The 23,284-nt window shown below is 37.8% G+C and overlaps 1 protein-coding gene across 6 annotated transcripts in view; it reads left to right on the forward strand.

The window, feature by feature from the left end:
• The window catches only part of LOC131276545 (A disintegrin and metallopeptidase domain 3-like), a 122,727-nt gene that overhangs the window by 47,942 nt on the left and 51,501 nt on the right, over positions 1 to 23,284 (forward strand). For all 6 annotated transcript variants that reach the window (XM_058289836.2, XM_058289835.2, XM_071212669.1 and 3 more), the window contains exons 8-12: positions 3,081 to 3,152; positions 3,397 to 3,563; positions 5,040 to 5,121; positions 5,757 to 5,893; positions 19,745 to 19,931. In XM_058289836.2, the coding sequence (XP_058145819.1) occupies positions 3,081 to 3,152; positions 3,397 to 3,563; positions 5,040 to 5,121; positions 5,757 to 5,893; positions 19,745 to 19,931 (645 nt within the window). The remainder of the gene's footprint in view (positions 1 to 3,080; positions 3,153 to 3,396; positions 3,564 to 5,039; positions 5,122 to 5,756; positions 5,894 to 19,744; positions 19,932 to 23,284) is intronic.

A 23,284-nucleotide genomic window follows, 5' to 3' on the forward strand; every position in this document is an offset into this window, starting at 1 on the left:
ATTATGAAAAGAAAAAAATCTTCATTTTTCTCTCTATATTTATCATTTCTAAAGCTCTGATCCTGTCTTGTAGGTTTGTGTTTCTATTTCTCTTTAGCCTGTAGATGATTCTCTCTGCTTTTGTTTATCCAATAATACCTTTATTTCACCTTGACATTTTAAACATTTTATTTGAAAATAATTTCAAACTCTCAAAAAAGTTAGCAGAATGATAATGCAAATACCATCTCCCTTCTCTTTATCCAGATTTATTTATTATTAATATTTTATCCCATTATCATCTATGTTCTCTCAATTTCAGAATAACATGCAAATTGCTTTGTGGACCTTAACATCAGTGTTTTTTCACAAGACTATGGCCATTCTCTTATATAATCACAGAACAGTTACTACGTGATTAAATATAACATTGGTTTTAAAAAGCTTTTATCACATTCACTTTAGCTCAATTGCATTGTGGTTACATAATGTGATCTAAGCAACACGTTTTATATTCAAATAACTCTTTTATAGCCTAGTATATGCCAATTTATCGAAAGCTTTCATTTATTTTTGAAAAGAGACATTCTCTCACTGTTGTATACAAGCTCTTACACATATACATTGTTTCCAACATTTGCTTGGGTTTTCCAACCTTACATATATAATTACCTTATCTATCAATTGTTAAGAGAACTGTTTAAGAAAATCACCTACTGTGATGGTCAACATATAATTCTGTTAAATTTAGCTTTATCTATTTTCTAGCTGTGAAACTAGTTATAAGCAAGTTTATAATGTTTCCATCGCTCTGATTAATTAAATGTTTTATTTACCTGTTGTAGTAATCCTTATGCCCATGCATTTTTTGCTTTTGACCATTACTCAAATTAATAAAACTACATGAGCTTTTTGTCTAGTGTTTTCCTGATCTATCTTTTCATCCTTTGACTCAATATTTTATGACCTTACGTATTTTTTCCCAAATTTAAAAATATGTCTTTATTTCAAGTGAAGCAAACATAATCGGTTTGACCATGATCAAGATAAGCAATATATAATTTATAACATTTGCAGCACATTTTTTATATATATATTATATATATATATATATATATATATATATATATATATATTTTAAAGATTTATTTATTTATTTAATTTCCCCCCCTCCCCTGGTTGTCTGTTCTTGGTGTCTATTTGCTGCGTCTTGTTTCTTTGTCTGCTTCTGTTGTCGTCAGTGGCACGGGAAGTGTGGGCGGCGCCATTCCTGGGCAGGCTGCTCTTTCTTTTCACGCTGGGCGGCTTTCCTCACGGGCGCACTCCTTGCGCGTGGGGCTCCCCCACGCGGGGGACACCCTTGCGTGGCGTGGCACTCCTTGCGCGCATCAGCGCTGCGCATGGCCAGCTCCACACGGGTCAAGGAGGCCCGGGGTTTGAACTGCAGACCTCCCATATGGTAGACGGATGCCCTAACCACTGGGCCAAAGTCCGTTTTCCAACATTTGCAGCACATTTTTTTTCCCTTCAACTTCCCAGAGGTGTAGAACAGTTGCTATTTAAATATAGCACGATATATTAGCATTCAGGTTTTTACAAGAAAAGGATTAAAAACACAATAACTCTGTTATATATCACTAACACATTACCCCAGGGTCAAAAGACTTTGTTTAGTGCTAAATACATCTGCACTGGTTTTTAAATTTCATTTTATTTAAGTATATAGTTCATACATGAACATACATAAACAATATATAGTAAAAGTTGTGTATTTAAAAATAAACATGCATAACATCATACTAGGGTCACATATATCAAGCCACCACCGCCAACTTGCATTGCTGTGAAATTTTGTACAAACTATGCAAGAATATCGTCAAAATATTACTACTAACTATAGTCCATATTTTATATTTGGTGTGTTTTTCCCCCAAACCCACTGTTTTATTTTTTGAAATATATTATTACAGAGGTTGTGAACTTACAAAACAATCATACGCATGTGTAGAATTCCCATACAGCACCCCTTCACCAACACACCACGCTGTGGTGGAACATTTGTTACAGATTATGAGGTAATATCATCAGGCAATTACCATCAACCAGGGTCCATAGCATATATTTAGCACACTTTTTTCATACCTCCCCCCATTATCAACAATGACCTTGTACTTTAAGGGCTTTTATTTTAACCTGCAGTAAAGTTTTGTGGTTTTTTTGGTACGCTTTGTTATTGAAATAGAGTTTTGCCTGTTAATATTTTGTGATAACTGATATAGTTGGATTCATTTCCAAAATTATACTTTTGCATTCCACCGTTTTGCTTTTCATATGTTTAGCCTTGAAAAATCACCTTCATTCACAGCACACGTGCTACCTGTTGTAAGGATACACTATGGTTTATTGGAGGAGCTTACAGAGAAGTAGCAAAGTGTGACCAATCTCCCACAATATGGAACTCAGAGAACAGAAGGAAAAGATTTCTTTTGTCTCTGTCTAAAGGAACTCTATCTACTCCATTATATTTTCTGTCAACAGTCTTCTGCGGGCTTGGTGGACATTATCGAAGATACCAAGCTGCCACTTTTCATGTTTTTGGTGCACATGTAGAATTTTGGAGTAAATAATAATAATATTTGTTTCCTTGAATAAGGCCATAGTCTTGAAATTGTTCACTATTACAATACTCAGACTCTAGTTTTGAAAAGCACATTGTTTAGCCAGTGTATATGGTTATCTCATTGAGAAAATGATAAATAACAGCAGCATACTATAATAGATAAAATAGGCCTCAGTTAGAAATTTACTTCAATCATGAGATTTTCACACTTACTAGCGATGTGATCTTGGAACCTTACTCTTCCATCCTATATCTATAAAGAAGAAAATAATAAAAACGATCTCATTTTAATATTATTGACTAATACGTAAAGTCCCCAGATTTCTGCCTCATATTAAGTAAATTCTTGATAAATCTTAATTCTGCCTCTATTCCTTCACCAGAGCACTGAATCACTTTAAAATGTTATGCTTTATATCCATTTTATATATGGTAGTTTAATAATTTTCACTAGTGATATAACACAGAATTTTTCTTTCAGTTCGATTATATGGGCTCTGAGATATCAATTGCAACTGAAAAGGTTGTCCATATCTTTGGTCTTCTCAATACTGTAAGTATTTATGTTTCACCTCTAAATATTAATTATTATTATCAATACACTAAAATTATCTATATAGAAAACCATTTGCATTTTTATAAAACGTATAGTCCTGCCATCTAGTCTCATCCACCAAAAACTAGATCTCCAAAATGTAGGGAATTTAAAATACATAAAGTATAGAGATTTAAAGTGGTATTTTAAAATTATATTTCTTATTGCCCCAAACCACATAGCATGAATCTTCTGTTTTCAGATATTTTCCCACTTTAAAATGACTGTTACCCTATCTTATTTGGAGTTCTGGTCAGACAAAAATAAGATTTCAACGGACGGGAATGCTGATGATATACTCCAACGTTTTTTGTCATGGAAACAAAAATCTTTGACTCAAAGGTCCTCTGATATGGCATACTTCTTAATGTAAGCACTTTGTTTTACGTCGCTATGGGAGTTATCAAACTATTTGATATTCTAAATATCAAGATTATATGCAAATTTTAAAATGTATCATAAAAGGATATCTTAAAGAGGAATGTGCATATACTGTGCAGTAAAATGCAAAATGTAAAAATTTGATAACAATATGAGACATTAAATCATGGAAGTTCATTCTTCTCAAAGAGAAGAAATGGAAATGTAATGGTATGGAACATATAGAGGGCCTCAGGGTAAGCATGGGGCATTTGTGTTTTTCTTAACAGTTTTCCTCTGTGAAAAAGAATTGAAACCATCATTTCAATATCAAAACAAACATAATATTAATTAACAATGCAATGCTAATGTATAATGTTGACTACAACATGAGACATTAAAATAGTTCATACCTGAAATGGACTACTTTATTATCCCCATGGTCACCAGAAATACTTAAAATGGAGCTATTTAACTTTTTTTCTCTGAATCTTTCAAGGTTTTTAAAAAATAGGTTTTTGTTGCACTAATTTGTTTTTTTTTTTTTTGATGCAAAAAACGAAAACACAATCCTAAAGATTTTAAGCAATAAGGAATATATTTATAACTCTCTTGGTATTTCTCGTGGAATCTAAGGTTAGCTTTGGAGATTCAGAAGTGAGGATACTTCCTACACCCTGTTTCTTTTCTACCTAGCGAGTCTACTGCATATTCCATTGCCCTTTTCCTTCTTCCTGAATCCAAGACTTCTTGTAAATTTTCTTTTTGCCTTTTTAAAGATTTATTTATTTATTTATTTATCTCCCCTTCCCCCTTCCCCACCCCGGTTGTCTGTTCTCTGCATCTTCTTCGTCCGCTTCTGTTGTTGTCAGCGGCACAGGAATCTGTGTTTCTTTTTGTTGTGTCATCTTGCTGTGTCAGCTCTCCATGTGGGCGGCGCCATTCCTGGGCAGGCTGCACTTTCTTTCGCACTGGGCGGCTCTCCTTACAGGGTGCACTCCCCTACGTGGGGGACACCCCTGCGTGGCACAGCACTCCTTGCGTGCATCAGCACTGCGCAAGGGCCAGCTCCACATGGGTCAAGGAGGCCCCGGGTTTGAACCGCGGCCCTAACCACTGGGCCAAGTCCGCCACCAACTTTCTGGTTTCACTGTGGACAAATTATGATCATTAGCATATCCTGATTATTACACCTTACAGTTATTTGATTCCAGTGATGACAACAATGATAATTTATTTGGTGAGGATTAGGTATTTCTATGCTTTGGTGTATGTAACATACAATGTTAAAATCTTTAGAACTTATCTTTATAGAAACTAAGAAAAATTACCCAAATGCAAAATGATTGGAAGCATAAGACCTGATATGTAATATCCATGTTTTAAAGGAAGTATGACTTTACTGAGGAATCCAATATTTAAAAGATCATTAAGTTATTCATCATTTAAAATATGTTCATTCATAAGAATATTTTTATAATTTAGTTATAGGGACCATCCTAATTATGTGGGAGCAACGTATCATGGAATGGCATGCAATCCAAACTTTGCTGCAGGAATTGCTCTGGTATGCATTTTTATTTCTTCAGCAATTATATCACATTTAAGAGTTAACATCTATGTCTAGAAATAAAATTATATGCAGTGTATCCTTCACATAATTTTGTCAAATATTTATAAAATGCTTATTTAAAATTTGAAACTCAAATATTATTTTTAAAACAAAAGAAGTTCCATTCACATGGTACTACACTAGTCTTCCATTTAATTTGACTCTCATAAAATTATTTTTGAGTTCGAAGCTAATTGTGAATTCAATACTTTAGAATCTGATTGTATTTTCCAAGTGTTCACTTGAAAAATAATATAGTTATTGAGAAAATGTTCCAAATATTGAAAATGTTTTTGAATTATTTTGTAATTTAATTCAATAAAAAGTTAAAAAATATATGATTGGGTTGATCTTACTTTATTATATTGAAAACCATTTGTTTGAAAAGAACTGTTACTCACAAAGAGCAACACAATTTATTTCATTTTTTTCCCAAGATCTTAATAAAATAATTAGTTTTCATTTATCATTTTCTGAAATTTGTAACTGTATTAGGTAATATGGTCAAAAGTGCTTCAGAAGATTGAAGGTGTGAAAAAGTAAGTTAGACAACAATGCTGCTCTTCTCTCTCTTTTTTTTTTCTACTTAGTATGCCAAGTCGGTAACTTTAGAGGCATTTTCAGTTGTTATGGCACAGTTGCTTGGAATTAGTCTGGGATTAACATATGATGATGTCTACAATTGTTACTGTCCAGGAACTACCTGCATAATGAATCCTGAAGCAATGTAAGGTGATACTTTGGTCCAATCTATATCTTCTCTTGGTAAAATATTTATATTAGCCATTGGTGTATAATCTCTTGCAAAAGAACTTGACTATTTTTATTAAATATATATTTGTTTATATAAAACTTGTTATCAAACATGAGTATAAGTTGTTGAAGGAAAGTGCACTAAGTAGTTCTGAATGTTATGATATGGAAAGAAAGTGGATGTTGATGATGACTACCTGGAGTTAATTAGGGTCTTAAGTGGAAATTCCTTCCTTCCTTCCTTCCTTCTTAAATTTGTAATGAGGATCTACTGTGTCCCATGTGTAGTGTTAATTGGCCTTACCAAGCAACAACAATAACACACACACAATAACAAAAACCGAAAACAGATAGATTTGTCCTAAATATGTTATTCCATTAGGGACAGAAAATATAAAATAGACATAAGAATAAACAAAATAAGAATTGCTTGCAACAGATGCCAAGAAAGAATAGTAAGGTACTATTATGAAGACTATATGGAGAGAAAGAATTGTATCTGATAAGGTGGTTTAGGTAGTATGTCTACTTATATTGAGACCTGCAAGAGAAGAAATTAATCTGGTCATATAAAGAGCTTGTAGAAGAGCTTTTCAGGATCAGCACTTAAAATGATACTTGCATGGGAATTAGCTTGAGATACTCAATGATCATTTGAAGGAAAGCAATTGAGGGAGGGAAAAATTAAGTAAAAGACAATGGGGCTAAAGAATGATGTCAGGAGAGGAAGTCCATGATATTAATATAGGAAAGGGAGGAAAGAGCCATAACAAGCAGTCATGATATGCGAATTTGATTTCATGATAAATATAGAAAATTGTATTTTAATAGGTTTATATAGTAAGAATAATAAAAGATTATCTTGTAAAATGAATGTAAAATATATCAGGGGAGAAAAGCAGTGATATTTTGGAGATGAGGATTTTTATAATGAACTACAGTTTATTGGAATGAAAGAAAGGGAGATGTCAAGAATTATTTTTAGGCTTTTGGGTATTATAACTTATTAAGAAATGTTAAAAGGCCAATATTTTAAGCAAGATTAAAAGTGGGAAGAACTTCAGACATTTTGTATATGTTGAATTTAGGGTATTCTTCATCATTCAAATAGAGTTGTTACTTATATGGGTTAAATAATGGATCTGGTTCCCAAAAGGCAAGAGATTTAAGATGTGTGATCCATCAGCATATTTTAACTGGAGTTGAAAACATGTAAAGAGATGAGATTGTTTAGAAGTTATAGAATAAAAAAAGGTGGCTTAAGAGCAAGCTTTGAGTAACTGTCTGATTTACAAGTTGAACAGGGCAGAAAAAAGCAACACAGGGTGAGAAGGAGCAGAAGAAACTGGTAGTATAAGAAGGAGATAGTATGGAGGCTTGGAAACAGGGAGGAAGGAGTTTTAAATACGGGGAGAAAATGGCAACAGTGAGGTAAAATCATCAGCATGATAACCTCTCCAAATTCTCATACAAAGTAGAACAACCAGGAAAACACACAAACATACAACAAAAGACCATACTACATGTTCCCCAAACATGTGTATGTATATAACATATAGTGTAACAAATTGTGGGACTAATCCACTGACAAAAAAAAAAATAATACAACTGTGTAGGAGGTGGGAGAAGGGACACAAAAGTATTATTGAAAACCTTACAAACCAGGGAACCCAGAAATCAGTAAAGTAATCTGCCCCAAGACCTGGCTGTCTTCACTAGGTCTGGAAGATCAGGTACATTGTGCCATAACAGGAGACTAATGTAGTGGGGATTTTGTGAATTGCAGCTGAGAGCAATGGCACTGTGGAAACTTCTTAAGATGGTAGTATGGCCTTGGTCTGTGTCTTAAGAAATCTGATAAAAGTGATTATATGTACCTCCCAGAGCATGGTTTTATTCTCTACTAACAGGAACCAGTGCATGTTGGGAAAATGACTGATTCCAACATTTAAAGAAAATACAAACTGGAATATCTTATCTCAGGAAATAAGGAGGTGCTCAAAGAATGATGGAAATTTATCAAAGGGAAAAAAGTCTATCCGAAGGGGTTCCCACTGCTCAAATCTGGGGCAACTTGAGTGTCAAAAACAATATTGATAGTAACAGATTATAACCCGTTGGGTAAAATAGGAAAGCGTGAGTCCATACTGATATGAATGCATATCCAAGACAGCAACCTTAATCTCATCATGAAGAAACATCCCATGTACCTAAATTGAGGAACACTACCAAATAATATCATAAAACATTTAAAGGTCATACAAGTCAACAAAAACATAGGCAAGTAAACTAAGGAGGCATGACATTTATATGTAATGCTTTATTCTGAACTGGATCCTTTCACTACAAAACTCCAATACAATGACATTTGTGGAAGTATGAGAAGAGTCTGAGGATTAGAGTTGTTAATGTATAATCTTTAATGTATTGATTTTGATGGGTCTATTGTGCCTATGTAGGAGAATTCATTTCTGTGTAAGGATTACACAGAAAAATATTTAGAATTATCAGGGCAATGTGTTGGCACGTTATTAGTAACTCGGTCAGGAATCAAAATTTATTCTTTATATGATATTTCCATTATTTCTGTGGGTTTGAGTTTGTTACAAAATCAAGTAAAAACTCATCAAACAGTACACTTAAAATACAAGTTGATAATTATAAAAATAATCTAGAGCTAATATGTTTCATACACTTCTGTATTATTTTAACTGATTAATTTTGTTACCAAAGAACACGTGATTTTTTCATTAACACAATCAACTGTCTTTTTTCCTTCAGTTTTCCATATAAACTTCCCAGTATGTTCTGTTTTCTTAACGTATTGATGCTTCTTATAATAATGAACATAATAATAGTTGGAAACATTTAAATAGGGATTATTATGTGCTTAAGCATCTTTCTGTGTTTTAACTCATTGTCACTCATGTAAATTGCATGACTACCATAGAAGGACATTTTCCACCCCATCTTAACTTCTTCTGGTAGCTAGATGTTGTAACCTGACTGAAGTATTACAGCAAATTTTAGTAGAAACGAACTTATTGCTTTTATTTATTTACCTTATTATCTTATATTCTTATTCATATAGGCTACAGAATATTTGGTCTAGAAAATTAGAATTGAGGCACACTAAATTGCTATTGATTTAAGGACAAGCACATTCTATGGGGGCAAACAACTGTATTAACAGTAAGATTTAAATACAAACAAACCATATAAGGCCTTTATTGTTTACAAGATTTAAAAACAAATAATATTGCCAAGTAAGACCAACTGGGAGTTTTAAAAAATAGTGAAACATGGAACAGATTTCTATAAAACAAAAGATATGTCTCTCTAAACACCTATGGTTTCCCAAGGAAATTCATTTCTTTTTTTTTTTTCCTACACTTCAAGGAAAACATTTTTTTTTAATAAAGTGCCTCTTCTTTTATTTTTCCTCTCTATCCCATAAAACATTTAGTTTGAGCACCATCCTTGAGCCTCCTATAAATGTTTGACATCAGTTAGTCAAGCAATTAGAGCACTGCTCTAAGTTTGTACTTTGAAAGCATTAAGCCTGTATCTGTCCACCCACCTGTGTTTTTTTTTAAATATTTATTTATTATTATTATTTTTTAATTACATTAAAAAAAATATATGGGGTCCCATTCAACCCCACCGCCCCCGCCCCCCACTCCCCCCACAGCAACACTCTCTCCCATCATCGTGATACATCCATTGCACCTGGTAAGTTCATCTCTGAGCATCACTGCACCCCATAGTCAATGGTCCACATCATAGCCCAGACTCTCTCACGTTCCATCCAGTGGGCCCTGGGGGGATCTACAGTGTCCCGTAATTGTCCGTGAAGCACTATCCAGGACAACTCCACGTCCCGAAAACGCCTCCACATCTCATCTCTTCCTCCCGTTCCCCACACCCAGCAGCCCCCATGGCTACCGTTCCCACACCCATTTCACATTTCCTCTGTGGACATTGGATTGGTTGTGTCCATTGCACACCTATGTCAAGTGAGGGCTTAGATTCCACATGGGTACTGGATGCACTCTTCCCGCTTCTAGTTGTAGACACTCTAGGCTCCATGTTGTGGTGGTTGACCTTCTTCAACTCCATGTTAGCTGAGTGGAGTAAGTCCAATAAGTCAAAGTGTAGGAGCTGAAGTCTGTTGAGGCTCTGGGCCTGGGTGTCATATTATCAGTCCAGAGATTCAAATCCCCTACATATATCTTAAACTCAGCACCAACTACAATTCCAATAAAGTAGCATGCAAGTCTTGTGAAAAGAGATCCCCTCTGAGTCCAATTCCATCACGCAGAAACACCAGCTCCAAAGAAGGGCCATCTGTCATGGCAGTGAACCCCTTCTGCCATGACCATAGAACCCGTGGGTCTCTTTATCCCTCAAAAGAACCAATACCTGGGGTTGTATCTACTTTATCTGTCTCTTAGACTCTGTTCAGTTGTACATAGGGGTATTCCTTCTGACAACCTCCAGACTCTTTTTTAGAGACTCACAGCCTTATAATCTCATTTCTCCTTTCCATTTCCCCCTTACATTAGGTCAAACCGCTTCCCGAAGTCATGTTATTATATTTAGACAGGTATATTCTGCTGTTCCGCATTGAATCTTTAATTCAAGGTCATTTTCTAGTTGCTTCTTCAGCTGGTATGTGGTAGTGATCCCTCGGTGCCAGGGAAGCTCATCCCCGGGTGTCGTGTCCCACGCTGGGGGGAATGCATCACATCTACACGCTGAGTTTGGCTGTGAGAGTGGCCACATTTGAGTAACATGAAGGCTGTCAGGAGGAAACCCCCAGGCACAATGCTACTCTAGGCCTTGTTCTTATTGCAGGTGCATAGGCTCAAAAGTGTAGCCATTAGTATCAAGAGCCCACTGTTGGGCCCTCCTTCCTTCCTGGTTCTTGCCGTTGCACCTGGAGGATTGCCGCTGCTCTCCCAGGGCCCACAACAGTGACCCCCCGGCCAGGAGCCCAGTACCCCCCCAGCTGTTGTTTTTAATTGTTTCCACTATGAGTATATATAGACATTACCATATACCCTGGGCATATGCCCTGTATAACTCCCTGTCAACCATATATATCCTGTCAATAACATCCCATATCAGTATTCCTCCGCTGCCATTGTTGAACCACTCTGTGATCCAAAACTTCCCGTAAAGTGAATCCCAACATAATGTCAGCTTCAGAAGAGTCTTAGATCACCAAAATTCATATATACAATATACAGTATTTCCCCAGATCCACCATAAAACCTTTTCCCTTCCACAGCAATAATCTTTTTAACTTATTCATATCATATTTCCTGAAACTGATGTACAGATTCCGAAACTATAGTTTTCAAACAAGGTAACATTTGTGCTTACTATGTGGTCCATACTTTAGGTTGTACAGTTTTCTAAATTTTTTAGTTATCCTATGTTTTGTCTTATGGTTTTCATTATTAGTCTGTCGTCCCCTATATGTTTTTGGTGTAATATTAGCTGTTTTATATTCATCCTCGTGTACTCTCAGATAACTCCTCTTTTGCCCCCTTATTTACCTTTGTTATATCCATTGCACGTCCATTTTCCCCTCCCCTTAGGGCCCACAACGCCTGCCAATCTAATGCCCTGGGAGCCGTCCTTTCTCACGAGAGATACAGTTCTCTCTATTCGACGGCATTAGTCTTCCCCAGGATATGGGTCCACCCCACACAGTGGTAGAACCCACCTTGGCAAAATGAGCCTTCAGCTATTCCCTCCGGAGTCCGTCCCGCATCAGACCATACCCCCTGAGCGTCCTATCCAGGTGACCCTCCTATTTATACTTTGATACGTTTTACTCAACATTTAGTTCTCAACGAACTTCTGGCACTCTCCCATGTTTGTATGTTGCCCCTCCCTCCCACCTATTTCTTGGACCATATTACCCCTCTTCCCATCCCCAGCCCCCCTCAAACCCAGAAAACCCCACCCGAAGGTAACCCCTTGCCCCCATTTTGTCCCTTCTTTGTGCTCATACTTACCCCCAGCTTATCACAGATTCCACCCCTACAGATATTAACTCACATCCTTCCTCCACCCCCCGATTTCCAGTAAGCCACTTTTCCAGACTCTAGCTCTCTGAGGCAGTTAACTTATTTCATATCATTGAGGTCATATAGTATTTGTCCTTCAATGCCTGGGTTGCTTCACTTAACATAAGATTCTCAAGGTTCATCCATGTTATCACGTGCGATTGTAGTGTATTGGTTCTTACAGCTGAGTAGTATTCCATTGTGTGTATATACCACATTTTATTGATCCACTCATCTGTTGATGGACTTTTGGATTGATTCCAACTTTTGGCGATGGTGAACAATGCTGCTATGAACATTGGTGTACATATATCGGTTTGTGTCCTTGTTTTCAGATCTGATGGGTATATACCCAGCAGTGGTATTGCTGGGTCATATGGCAAATCTATGGATAATTTTTTGAGAAACTGCCAAACTGACCTCCAGAATGGTTGGATCCTTCTGCATTCCCACCAGCAATGGATGAGTGTTTCCCTTTCTTCACATCCTCTCCAGCATTTGTATTCTACTGTTTTTTTCATGGCTGCCAATCTTATGGGAGTAAGATGGTATCTCATTGTAGTTTTGATTTGCATTTCCCTGATAGCTAGGGATTTGGAGCATTTTTTCATGTGCTTTTTAGCCATTTGTATTTCTTCTTTGGAGAAGTGTCTGTTTAAATCTTTTTCCCATTTTTTAAATGGGTTGTTTATCTTTTTGTTTTCGAGATATATGAGTTCTTTATATATGCAAGTTATAAGTCTCTTATCAGATATATGGTTGCCAAATATTTTCTCCCATTGTGTGGGTTCCCTTTTTACTTTCTTGACAAACTCCTTTGAGGTGCAGAAGGCTTTAATTTTGAGGTAGTCCCATGTATCTATTTGTTCTTTTGCTGCTCGTGCTTTTGGTGTGATATTCATGAAGCCATTTCCTATTACAAGGTCCTGTAGATGTTTCCCTACACTGCTTTCTAAGGTCTTTATGGTCTTGGCTCTTATATTTAGGTCTTTGATCCATCTAGAGTTGATCTTTGTATAAGGTGTGAGATGGTAATCCTCTTTCATTCTTCTACATATGGCTATCCAGTTCTCCAGGCACCATTTGTTGAATAGGCCATTCTCTCCCAGTTGAGAGGGTTTGGTGGCTTTATCGAATATTATATGGCTATATACATGAGGTTCTATATCTGAACTTTCAATTCGATTCCATTGGTCTGTGTGTCTCTCCTTATGCCAGTACCATGCTGTTTTCACTACTGTAGCTTTGTAGTATGTTTTGAAGTCAGGAAGTGTGATTCCTCCTATTTCGTTTTTCTTTTTCAATATGTCTTTGGCTATTCGGGACCTCTTTTTATTCCAAATAAATTTCATAGTTAGTTTTTCTAGTTCCTTAAAGAAGGCTGTGTTGATTTTTATTGGGATTGCGTTGAATGTGTAGATCAGTTTTGGTAGGATAGACATCTTAATAATATTCAGTCTTCCTATCCATGAACAGGGAATATTCTTCCATTTATTTAGGTCTTCTTTGATTTCCTTGAACTATCTTGTATAGTTCTTGATGTATAAGTTTTTTACCTCTTTAATTAAATTTATTCCTAAGTATTTGATTTTTTTATTTACTATTGTGAATGGTATTTGTTTCTTGATTTCCTCCTGATCTTGCTCATTATTGGTGTATAGAAATGCTACTGATTTTTGCGCATTGATCTTATAACCTGCGACTTTGCTAAACTCATTTATGAGTTCTAGGAGCTTTGTTGAAGATCTCTCAGGGTTTTCTATATATAGGATCATGTCATCTGCAAATAATGAAATTTTGACTTCTTCCCTTCCAGTTTGAATGCCTTTTATATCTGGTTCTTGTCTCAGTGCTTGAGCCAGTACTTCCAAGACAATGTTAAATAGGAGCGGAGACAATGGGCATCCTTGTCTTGTTCCTGATTTTAGAGGGAAGGATTTCAGGACTTCGCCATTGTAAACAATGTTGGCTTTAGGTTTTTCATATATACTCTTTATCATGTTCAAAAAGTTTCCTTGTATTCCGATCTTTTGGACTGTTTTTATCAGGAAGGGGTGCTGTATTTTGTCAAATGCCTTTTCTGCATCTATAGATATAATCATGTGGTTTTTTTCTCTCAATCTGTTTATATGGTGTATTACATTGATTGATTTTCTTATGTTGAACCATCCTTGCATACCTGGGATAAATCCCACTTGGTCATGGTGTATAATTCGTTTAATGTGTTGTTGAATACGATTAGCAAGTATTTTGTTAAGTATTTTTGCGTCTAGGTTCATTAGAGAAATTGGTCTGTAATTTTCCTTTCTTGTGGTGTCTTTGTTTGGCTTTGGTACTAGGGTAATGTTGGCATCATAGAAGGAATTAGGCAGTGTTCCTTCTGTTTCGATTTTTTGGAATAGTTTCAACAGAATTGGTGTTAGTTCTTTCCGGAATGTTTTGTAGAATTCACCTGTGAAGCCATCTGGCCCTTGGCTCTTCTTAGTTGGGAGATTTTTAATGACTGATTCTATCTCTTTGCTTGTGATTGGTTTGTTAAGATCATCAATTTCTTCTTTCATCAGTATGGGCTGCTTATGTATTTCTAGGAATTTGTCCATTTCCTCTAAATTGTCATTTTTGTTGGAATATAGTTTTTCAAAGTATCCTCTTATGATAGTCTTTATTTCTGTGGGGTCAGTGGTGATATCACCTTTCTCATTTCTTATTTTGTGTATTTGCATCTTTTCTCTTTTTTTCTTTGTTAGTCTCGCTAAAGGTTTGTCAATTTTGTTGATCTTCTCAAAAAACCAGCTCTTGGTCTTGTTTATTTTTTCAAGTACTTTCTTATTTTCTATTTCATTTAGTTCTGCTCTTATCTTTGTTATTTCCTTCCTTCTTCTTCCTGTTGGGTTACTTTGTTGTTGTTTTTCTAATTCCTTCAAATGTGCAGTTAATTCTTCAATTTCTGCTCTTTCTTCTTTTTTGATATATGAATTTATGGCTATAAATTTCCCTCTCAGTACCGCTTTTGCTGCATCCCATAAATTTTGGTATGTTGTGTTATCATTATCATTTGTTTCAAGATAGTCATTGATTTCTTTTGAGATTTCCTCTTTGACCCACTGTTTTTCTAAGAGTGTGCTGTTTAATTTCCAAATTGCCATGTGAAGTCTGGGTCTCTGTCCCTTGCAAATTTCCAGCTTCACTCCACTGTGGTCAGAGATATTGTTTTGTATGATTTCGATCTTTCTGAATTCATTAAGCCTTTCTTTGTGGCCTAGCATATGGTCAATCTTGGAGAATGTTCCATGTGCGCTTGAGAAAAATGTATATCCTGCTGTGTTTGGGTGTAATGATCTATATATGTCTATTAGATCCAGCTCTTCTAATATACTGTTCAAATGTTTTGTTTCTTTAGTGATTCTCTTTTGAGATGTTCTGTCCAGAGTTGATAGTGGTGTATTAAAATCCCCCACTATAATTGTAGATGCATCTATTCTTTCACTTAGTTTTTCCAGCGTTTGCCTCACATATTTAGAGGCGCCCTTGTTAGGAGCATAAATATTTATGATTGTTCGATCTTCTTGACAAATTGTCCCTTTCACTAAAATATAGTATCCTTCTTTGTCTCTCACAATTGTTTCGCATTTAAAGTCTATTTTGTCTGATATTAATATAGCTACTCCTGCCTTTTTTTGGTTGTTGTTTGCTTGTATGATTGTTTTCCAGCCATTCACTTTCAACCTCCATGAGTCTCTGGGTCTAAGATGTGTCTCTTGTAGGCAGCATATAGATGGGTCGTATTTCCTTATCCAGTGTCCCAGTCTGAATCTTTTGATAGGTGAGTTTAATCCGTTGACATTCAGTGTTATTACGTTTAGAGAGTTATTTATGGTAGCCATATTTTGGTTGGATTTGTGTTTGTTATATTTTGTTTGTATTATTTTATTTTCCCCTTCTATTTTTGTCTTTCTTGTTGCTTTTACACTCTCCTCCATCTCTGACTGTCCTGTTTTTTCCTTTCTTCCTGCAGAATTCCCTTAAGAATTTCTTGAAGGGGAGGTTTCTTGTTGATATACTCTTTCAGTTTCTGTTTATCTGTGAATATTTTGAACTCTCCATCATTTTTGAATGCTAGTTTAGCTGGATAGAGTATTCTTGGTTGGAGATTTTTTTCCTTTAGTACCTTGACTATATCATACCACTGCCTTCTTGCCTCCATCGTTTCAGATGAGAAATCAGCACTTAATCTTATGGAGTTTCCCTTGTATGTGATGGTTTTCTTTTCTCTTGCTGCTTTTATTATTTTTTCTTTGTCTTGAGCATTGGATAATTTGACAAGTATATGTCTTGGGGTGGGCCTGTTGGGGTTTATGACCAGTGGAGTGCGCTGTGCTTCTTGGATATGTACATCTGTCTCTTTCAGTAGATTTGGGAAGTTTTCATTCATTATTTCCTGCAACACTCCTTCTGACCCCTTTCCCTTCTCTTCTCCTTCTGGAATGCCTATAATACGTATGTTTGAGCGTTTTGCGTTATCATTCAGGTCCCTAAGTCCTATCTGGATTTTTTCTACCTTTTTATTGACCACTTCTACTATCTGTTTGATTTCCAATGCACTGTCTTCCACATCACTAATTCTCTGCTCTGCCTCTTCTAGTCTGCTGATATTTGCTGCAAGTGTATTTTTGATTTCTTGAATTGTGGTGTTCATTTCCATCATATCTGTTATTTTTTTGCACATGTCTGCAATTTCCCCTCCAAGTGTTGTCTTCACGCTGTTAACCTCTTTCATTACTTCATCAAATTTGTCGGTGATAAATGTTCTGAGATCTTTCATTGCTTGTGCGAAGTCCTGCCCCCCTTCCTGATTTTCAGTTTGTTGATTGGATTCAGCCATGTTTTCCTGATTACTGGTTTGGTTTGTAGATTTTTGTTGCTGTCTTGTCAACATTTTTTCTTGACGGGTTTAATCAGTTCCTTAGCTTCTTTGTCTAGTCTTGGAGATTAATTAGCTGTTGTTTTTGCGTAAGTGTTATATCTTCTCTTTGTCACTTTGTTCTTCTTATTCCAATTTCTTATTGCTAGTTAAGCTCACTTTAAAGGAAAGTATTAGTGCTGGGGAAAGTCAATTGTGTAAGGAAGGAAAAAGTGTGAAGTAGTATTGGTGATATATGTTTACAAAGCAACAATATGAGTTCTGGGAGGATGGAGGTTAGATCATGTAAACTGTGTAGAGTTATAGTAGTAGGAAAGTACCTATAATGAGGTAGATGACTGAATATGGGAGGAATGTGGTACGTACTAAGAGGCTATTGTTTTCGTGAGAGAGGGAAAGAGAAAAGAAAGGTAATAGTTTCAGGGACGAATACCAGATGGAAAACTAAACAAAGGTATTAGAAATTAAGAGTTAGACACTTTGTGGATCAAAGAAAGGGAGATGGAATATAGGCGAGATAGCAGATGGTGGAGGATATCAAGTTGTAGGGGAAAGGGGATAGTGTAGATAGGCTAAATCTATTCACAGAGAAATGAGGCAGTGGAGGGTGAGGAAACCCAGCAAATGTGAGGTATTTCCTGTAGGACCTATTGTATTGTTAAGGTAAAATAGTATAAGAAGAATATTGGGGACAAGAAAGAGAGGATTAAAAAAAAAAAAAAAGAACAACAACAACAACAACAACAACAAAAAATAAAAAATTAAAAAAAAAACAAACAAAGAACAGAAACCCCGCCGCCAGGCTCGGCTGGGCTCAGCTGGGCTCCGGTCCCCCGCCCGCCGCCCGCCGCAGCTCGGCTGGGCTCGGCTGAGCTCGGCTTTCCCGCCCGCCGCCCGGCGCGGCGTGGCTGGGCTCAGCCCCCCCGCCCGCTGCGGCTCAGCCGGGCTCGGCCGGACTCGGCCGGACTCGGCTTCCCTGCCCACCGCCCGCCGCTGCGGCGCAGCGCGGCTCGGCTCTCCCGCCCGCCGCCTGCCGCAGCACGGCTAGGCTCGGCTCGGCTTGTCTCCTTCGCCCGCGGCGGCACAGCGCGGCTCGGCTCTCCCTCCCGCCACCCGCCGCGGTGCTAGCTGCCTCGGCTCCGCCTACCCAAGGAGGGAGTCCTCCACACGTAGCTGGGATCTCCGTGTATATTTCACAGATGGATCCTCTCTGTTACCTTCCCTCCAAATCGATGTCCAGACACCTCCGGACCAGGAAAAATCCCGAAACAGCCGGTCCCAAAGAGTCTCTGACGCCTCCCAGCTGATTCCCCCCAGGAGCTAGTAACCGGGAAGTTCACTCAGCCGCCATCTTGCCTCCCCCTCCTGAAAAGTCCCAAATTATATCTTATAGACCAGTCCTTTCCGTTACCTTCCCACCAAATCCATGTCCAGACATTTCCTGCCCTGAAAAAATCCTGAAAAAGCCTGGTCCCGGAGAACCTCCAGCGGTGCCCAGCTGCCTCTTCCCAGGAGAGACGGCAAGGCAAGCTCACTCAGCCACCATCTTGCCGGAAGTCCAAGGAAAACATTTTTTTAGATACTTAGATAACATAAATGTTACAAAGAAAAATGTAGATGATTCCCGCGTGGCTCACTCCCTCCCCCTCCCACACTTTCCCACATTAACAGCATCCTTCACTAGCGTGATACATTTGTTAAAATTGATGAACACATTGGAGCATTGCCACTAAGTGTGGATTATTGTTTACCTTATAGTTTAAACTCTCTCCCACACAATTTTGTAAGTTATGACAAGATATATAATGACTTGTATCTGTCATTGCAGCGTCATTCAGGACAATTTCAATGTCCTGAAAATGCCCCCATATTGCACCTATTTTTCCCTCTCCCATCCCTCAGGACCTCCACATCCATGATAAAAGTTCTTCCATTGCTAGAATAACAGTAAGTCTATAGTAGAATAGCAGTAAATCTCCTTAAATCCATCGTTCATTCCCCTATCCTGAAGATTCTGTTATGGTGATGCCCACTCTGCCTCTAATTGAGAGGGGGCTTAGATCCCATGGGGCAGATGGATGGGACTATCTTGCTTGCAGTTGCAGACTCTCTCTGTTCCTTGGGATGGTCATTGTCAATCATCACTTCCTTGTTAGTTGTCCTGGGTGAGTTCAATGAATTCCAGAGTAGGTGTTGCAACTCTTTTGAGATTCAGGGCTCGACTGGCAAATGGAAAGCCCAAAGATTTAAGTCTCTTGGACATATACCTATCAACTCTAGTACTAACTGTAGGTTCAATAGAAGGGGTGGAAGAGCCATGTGTAGGGAAACCACAACTGAGTCCAACTCTGTCACAGTGGGAAGCATAAATTCCAAAGTAGGGCCCACTGGCAGGGCACTGAACTCCTGAGCATCTGCCCTGCCTATCGTGTCTGGATATCTCCAGAGTCCTCAGGAGTGCTGCTATGTGAGTCAATATTTAGTGTGGTAGTCAATGAGCTCCTGCTGAGACTTGCCTGAGCGTAACCTCTGGGATGACCTCCCGACTCACTTTGAAGTCTCTTAGCCATATAAACTCATTTGTCTTTGCCCTTTCCCACTTTCGTCAAGGTGTTTTTCCATTTGCAAAATTAATTTCTATTTTCTTGGTAGTAGTAAAATTAAAAAGTAAATTGGAATCAGAATTGAACATATATTAAGTAAATGAAAACATTCTTGCTTTGCCTCATCTAAGTGAAGTAGTATAGAACTTACATCACCTTATTGTGTATTACATTAATATTGACTTTATTCCATTTATCTGAGGACTGTAATTTAATTTTAGACATTCCCATGGTGTAAAGTTTTTTAGCAGTTGCAACATGGATGAATATAAACGTACAGTGTCACAGCCTGCATTTGAATGTCTTCAGATTAAAACACCTACAGAAATGGTTTCTAAAGTAAGAAGAAGTACTTGTGGCAATGGAATTTTGGAAAGTGGAGAGCAATGTGATTGTGGCTTACCAGAGGTTAGTGACCAATATTAGTAGTATTTCAAAATATTTGTTTTTTAGTTATTCATTTAGTATTATAAATATCGATGCAGTGTAATAGGGGAAGATCTTGTTTTTCAAATGCTGCTCTAGTGTAACACATATCTAATACAAGGATATATGGACCATGAGACAACTGACTCATCCTGAGTTTGAACCTTGTAAAGAATTGAATATGGGGTAAGTTCAGACTGGCATAAAGATTATCTTCATTATATAGTCATTAAAAATGATACCACTCTTCTGTACTCTCATAACTAACAAGATAAAAACCAGTAGCATCAATAGCCTAATCATCACTTGAATCATCCCCTGAATTCCTCCAAAATGATTGCATTTATTCACTAGGTTTCTGAGTGGTTATTGTTTACTTCCCCATCTATTGCTCTCAGGTCTTGCATCAGTGGGGACTTCATTTATTTTAACCTGGTTTCACAGAATTGGATTAATCATAATTCTTGGTTCATTAATATAAATGAAAATGACTTAAGAAGGACATAACAATGATACATGCATTGCCCTACTCTTCTTTATTCCTCTTTCTTTTTCTAGTCAACTGGTAAATGCAATCCAGAATTTTTGTTCGACAACATATTTTATAAAATTTTATTATACTTTCATTAGCTTTCCCTTTAGAACATTATAAAAGTATAGCCTAATATTCTGACACAATCTGTGCCAGCCAAAGGTACCTGCAGTTACTTGGATAGGCTGGTGCAGGGCCCACAAGCTTCCTCTCTGCCAGAGGTGAGGCTGAAGCCTAGCTTAGGGCTGCAGGCCAATATGGGTGAAAGAAACCAGTTCCTATCATTACTGTAATTTTTGGTCCTGGCTTCCCCTCACCTGGGGGTGGAGTCAAAATGGTGGCCACTGGCCTCTTTCTGACCAGGGCAAATTCACACCCCAGCTGTTCCTAGGGTTATATCTTAGCCAGCTGATTCTACCATTCAGTAGCCAAAATCAGCAGCCAACTATCTCCTCCTCTCCTGTTTCTGGGAAATGGAGCTTCCAGTTCCAGCCACACAATAGCTCCTGGGGTGGCTCTGCCACCAGAGTAAGATAATCACCAGCCTCCATGGCTTGGCTGGTAATTTCCTGGAGAGGCTGGTGCAGGTCCCTGCAGCTTCCTCCCTGCTGGAGGTAGCACTGGGGGCTAGGCTAGACTTGCAGTCTGACCTGGATGGAAAGAAGCCTGTCCCCACCAGCACTGGGATCCCAGTCCACCCCACATCCCCTCATGCCAAGTGTGGAGTTAAGATGGCAGCTCCTGGCCTCTTTCTGACTTTGACAGGCTCAAACTTTCACTGTTCTCAGGATTATACTTTAGCCCACTGAATTTACTCATCAGTAGCTGAAGTTGGTGCCCAACTGTCTCTTCCTCCCCCCTTTTTGGGAAGTGGAGCTTTCAATTCCAGCCACAGAACAGCTTCTGAGGCAGCTTGTGCTCCAGTGGAGGATGGGCACTGGCCTCCAGGGCGTGGAACACTCTACTTATGAGTCTTCTCTGCAGATGGGCAGTCTCCTCCTTCCATTCCTTCAAAGATGTTGCAGGATGCTCTTCTGACCTCCTGGAGCCCCCAGTCAAGTGTTTCAGCTAGCTGCAGATAGCTCTGGGTGTTTACTACCTGCCCTGTAACAGGAGCTGACTCTAGGAGCACCTTACTCTGCCACCATCTTGCTGGTTGTCCGAAGTCTTTTTCCTTTTTAAATGTAATGATTTAGTGCTATAAATGGCCCTCTCAGCACTGCCTTGGCTAGATCCCATAAGTTTTGGAATGTTGTATTTTCATTTTCAATCTCTTCAAGATATTTCCTAGTTTTTCCTGTAAATTCCTCTTTAATTTTCTCATTTCTGTGTTTTCTATTCCCCCTCTGTTACTGATTTCTAGTTTCATTCCATTGTAGTCAGAGAATAGACATTTTGTCATTTCAATGTTTTTGAATTTATTGAGACTAATTCGTGATCTGACATATGGTCCATCATGGAGGATGATCCATTTACCCTTGCGAAGAATGTGTGTTGTTTCTTGTTGTTGGGTGAAGCATTCTATGTATGTGTTTTAGATTAGTTGGTTTAGAGTATCATTCGAGTCTTCTATTTCCTTATTATATTCTGATTAGATGTTCTATTCATTTTGAAAGTGGTGTATTAAAATCTCTGGTTATTAACATAGACCTGTCAGTATCTGCTTTATATGTTTTGAGGCACAGCTGTTCAGTGCATATATAGGTATAATTGTTATGCCTTCTTGTTCAGTTGTCCCATTTGTTACAGTTTATGACATATCTGACATTAGTGTAACTTTCTCTGCTTTCTTTTGTTTACTACTTACATGTATTTTTTTCCTATCCTTTCATTTTCAATCTCCTTATTTCTTTGAATTTAAGGTGCGTTTCTTGCAGACAGCATATATTCAGGTTATGCTTTTTTATCCATTCTGCCCATCTCTGAACTTGTGATTGGAGAGTTTAATCCATTTACATTTAAATTCTTTACTGATTGTGTGGACCTTTGCTCTGCCTTTTTGCTATTTAGACTTTCTATGTCTTATGCCTTTTTTGCCCCTCAGTTCTTCCCTTAATGTGTACTTTTATATTTAGATTATTTTATTTATGTTTTGTACCATATTGAATGCCTTTTCTGTTTTCTCTGATTATGTTTTTAAATCTTTTTTTTTTAAAAGATTTATTTATTTATTTCTCTCTCCACCCTCCCCCTCCCCCTTGTCTGTTCTTTGGGTCTATTTGCTGCGTGTTCTTTTTGTCTGCTTCTGTTGTTGTCAGTGGCACAGGAATCTGTGTTTCTTTTCATTGTGTCATTTTGTTGTGTCAACTCTCTGTGTGTGTGGTGCCATTCCTGGGCAGGCTGAACTTTCGCACTGGGTGGCTCTCCTTATGGGGCGCACTCCTTGCGCATGGGGCTCCCTTACACGGGGACAATGCTGCATGGCACAACACTCCTTGCGTGCATCAGCACTGCGCGTGGGCCTGCTCCACATGGGTCAGGGAGGCCAGGGGTTTGAACCATGGACCTCCCATGTGGTAGACGGACACCCTAACCACTGGGCCTAGTCCACTTCCCATTAAATCTTTTTTCTCTGTGGTTACCATGGGGTTAAAATTTAAAATCCTAAATCTATATAAAAATCATATTTGGTTTGATAATAATTTAACTTCAGTAACATACACATATATTGTTCCTATATATACCCCTCTTCTTAAAAAATACATTTTACCACTTATATCTTTGTATATCATATGTCCAAAACTATAGCTTTATTATTACTTTTTATGCATTTGCATTTTTAGCACCTGTAGCAAGTATTCAG

Source organism: Dasypus novemcinctus, chromosome 29 (assembly GCF_030445035.2).
Source record: "Dasypus novemcinctus isolate mDasNov1 chromosome 29, mDasNov1.1.hap2, whole genome shotgun sequence".
Lineage (NCBI taxonomy): Eukaryota > Metazoa > Chordata > Mammalia > Cingulata > Dasypodidae > Dasypus > Dasypus novemcinctus.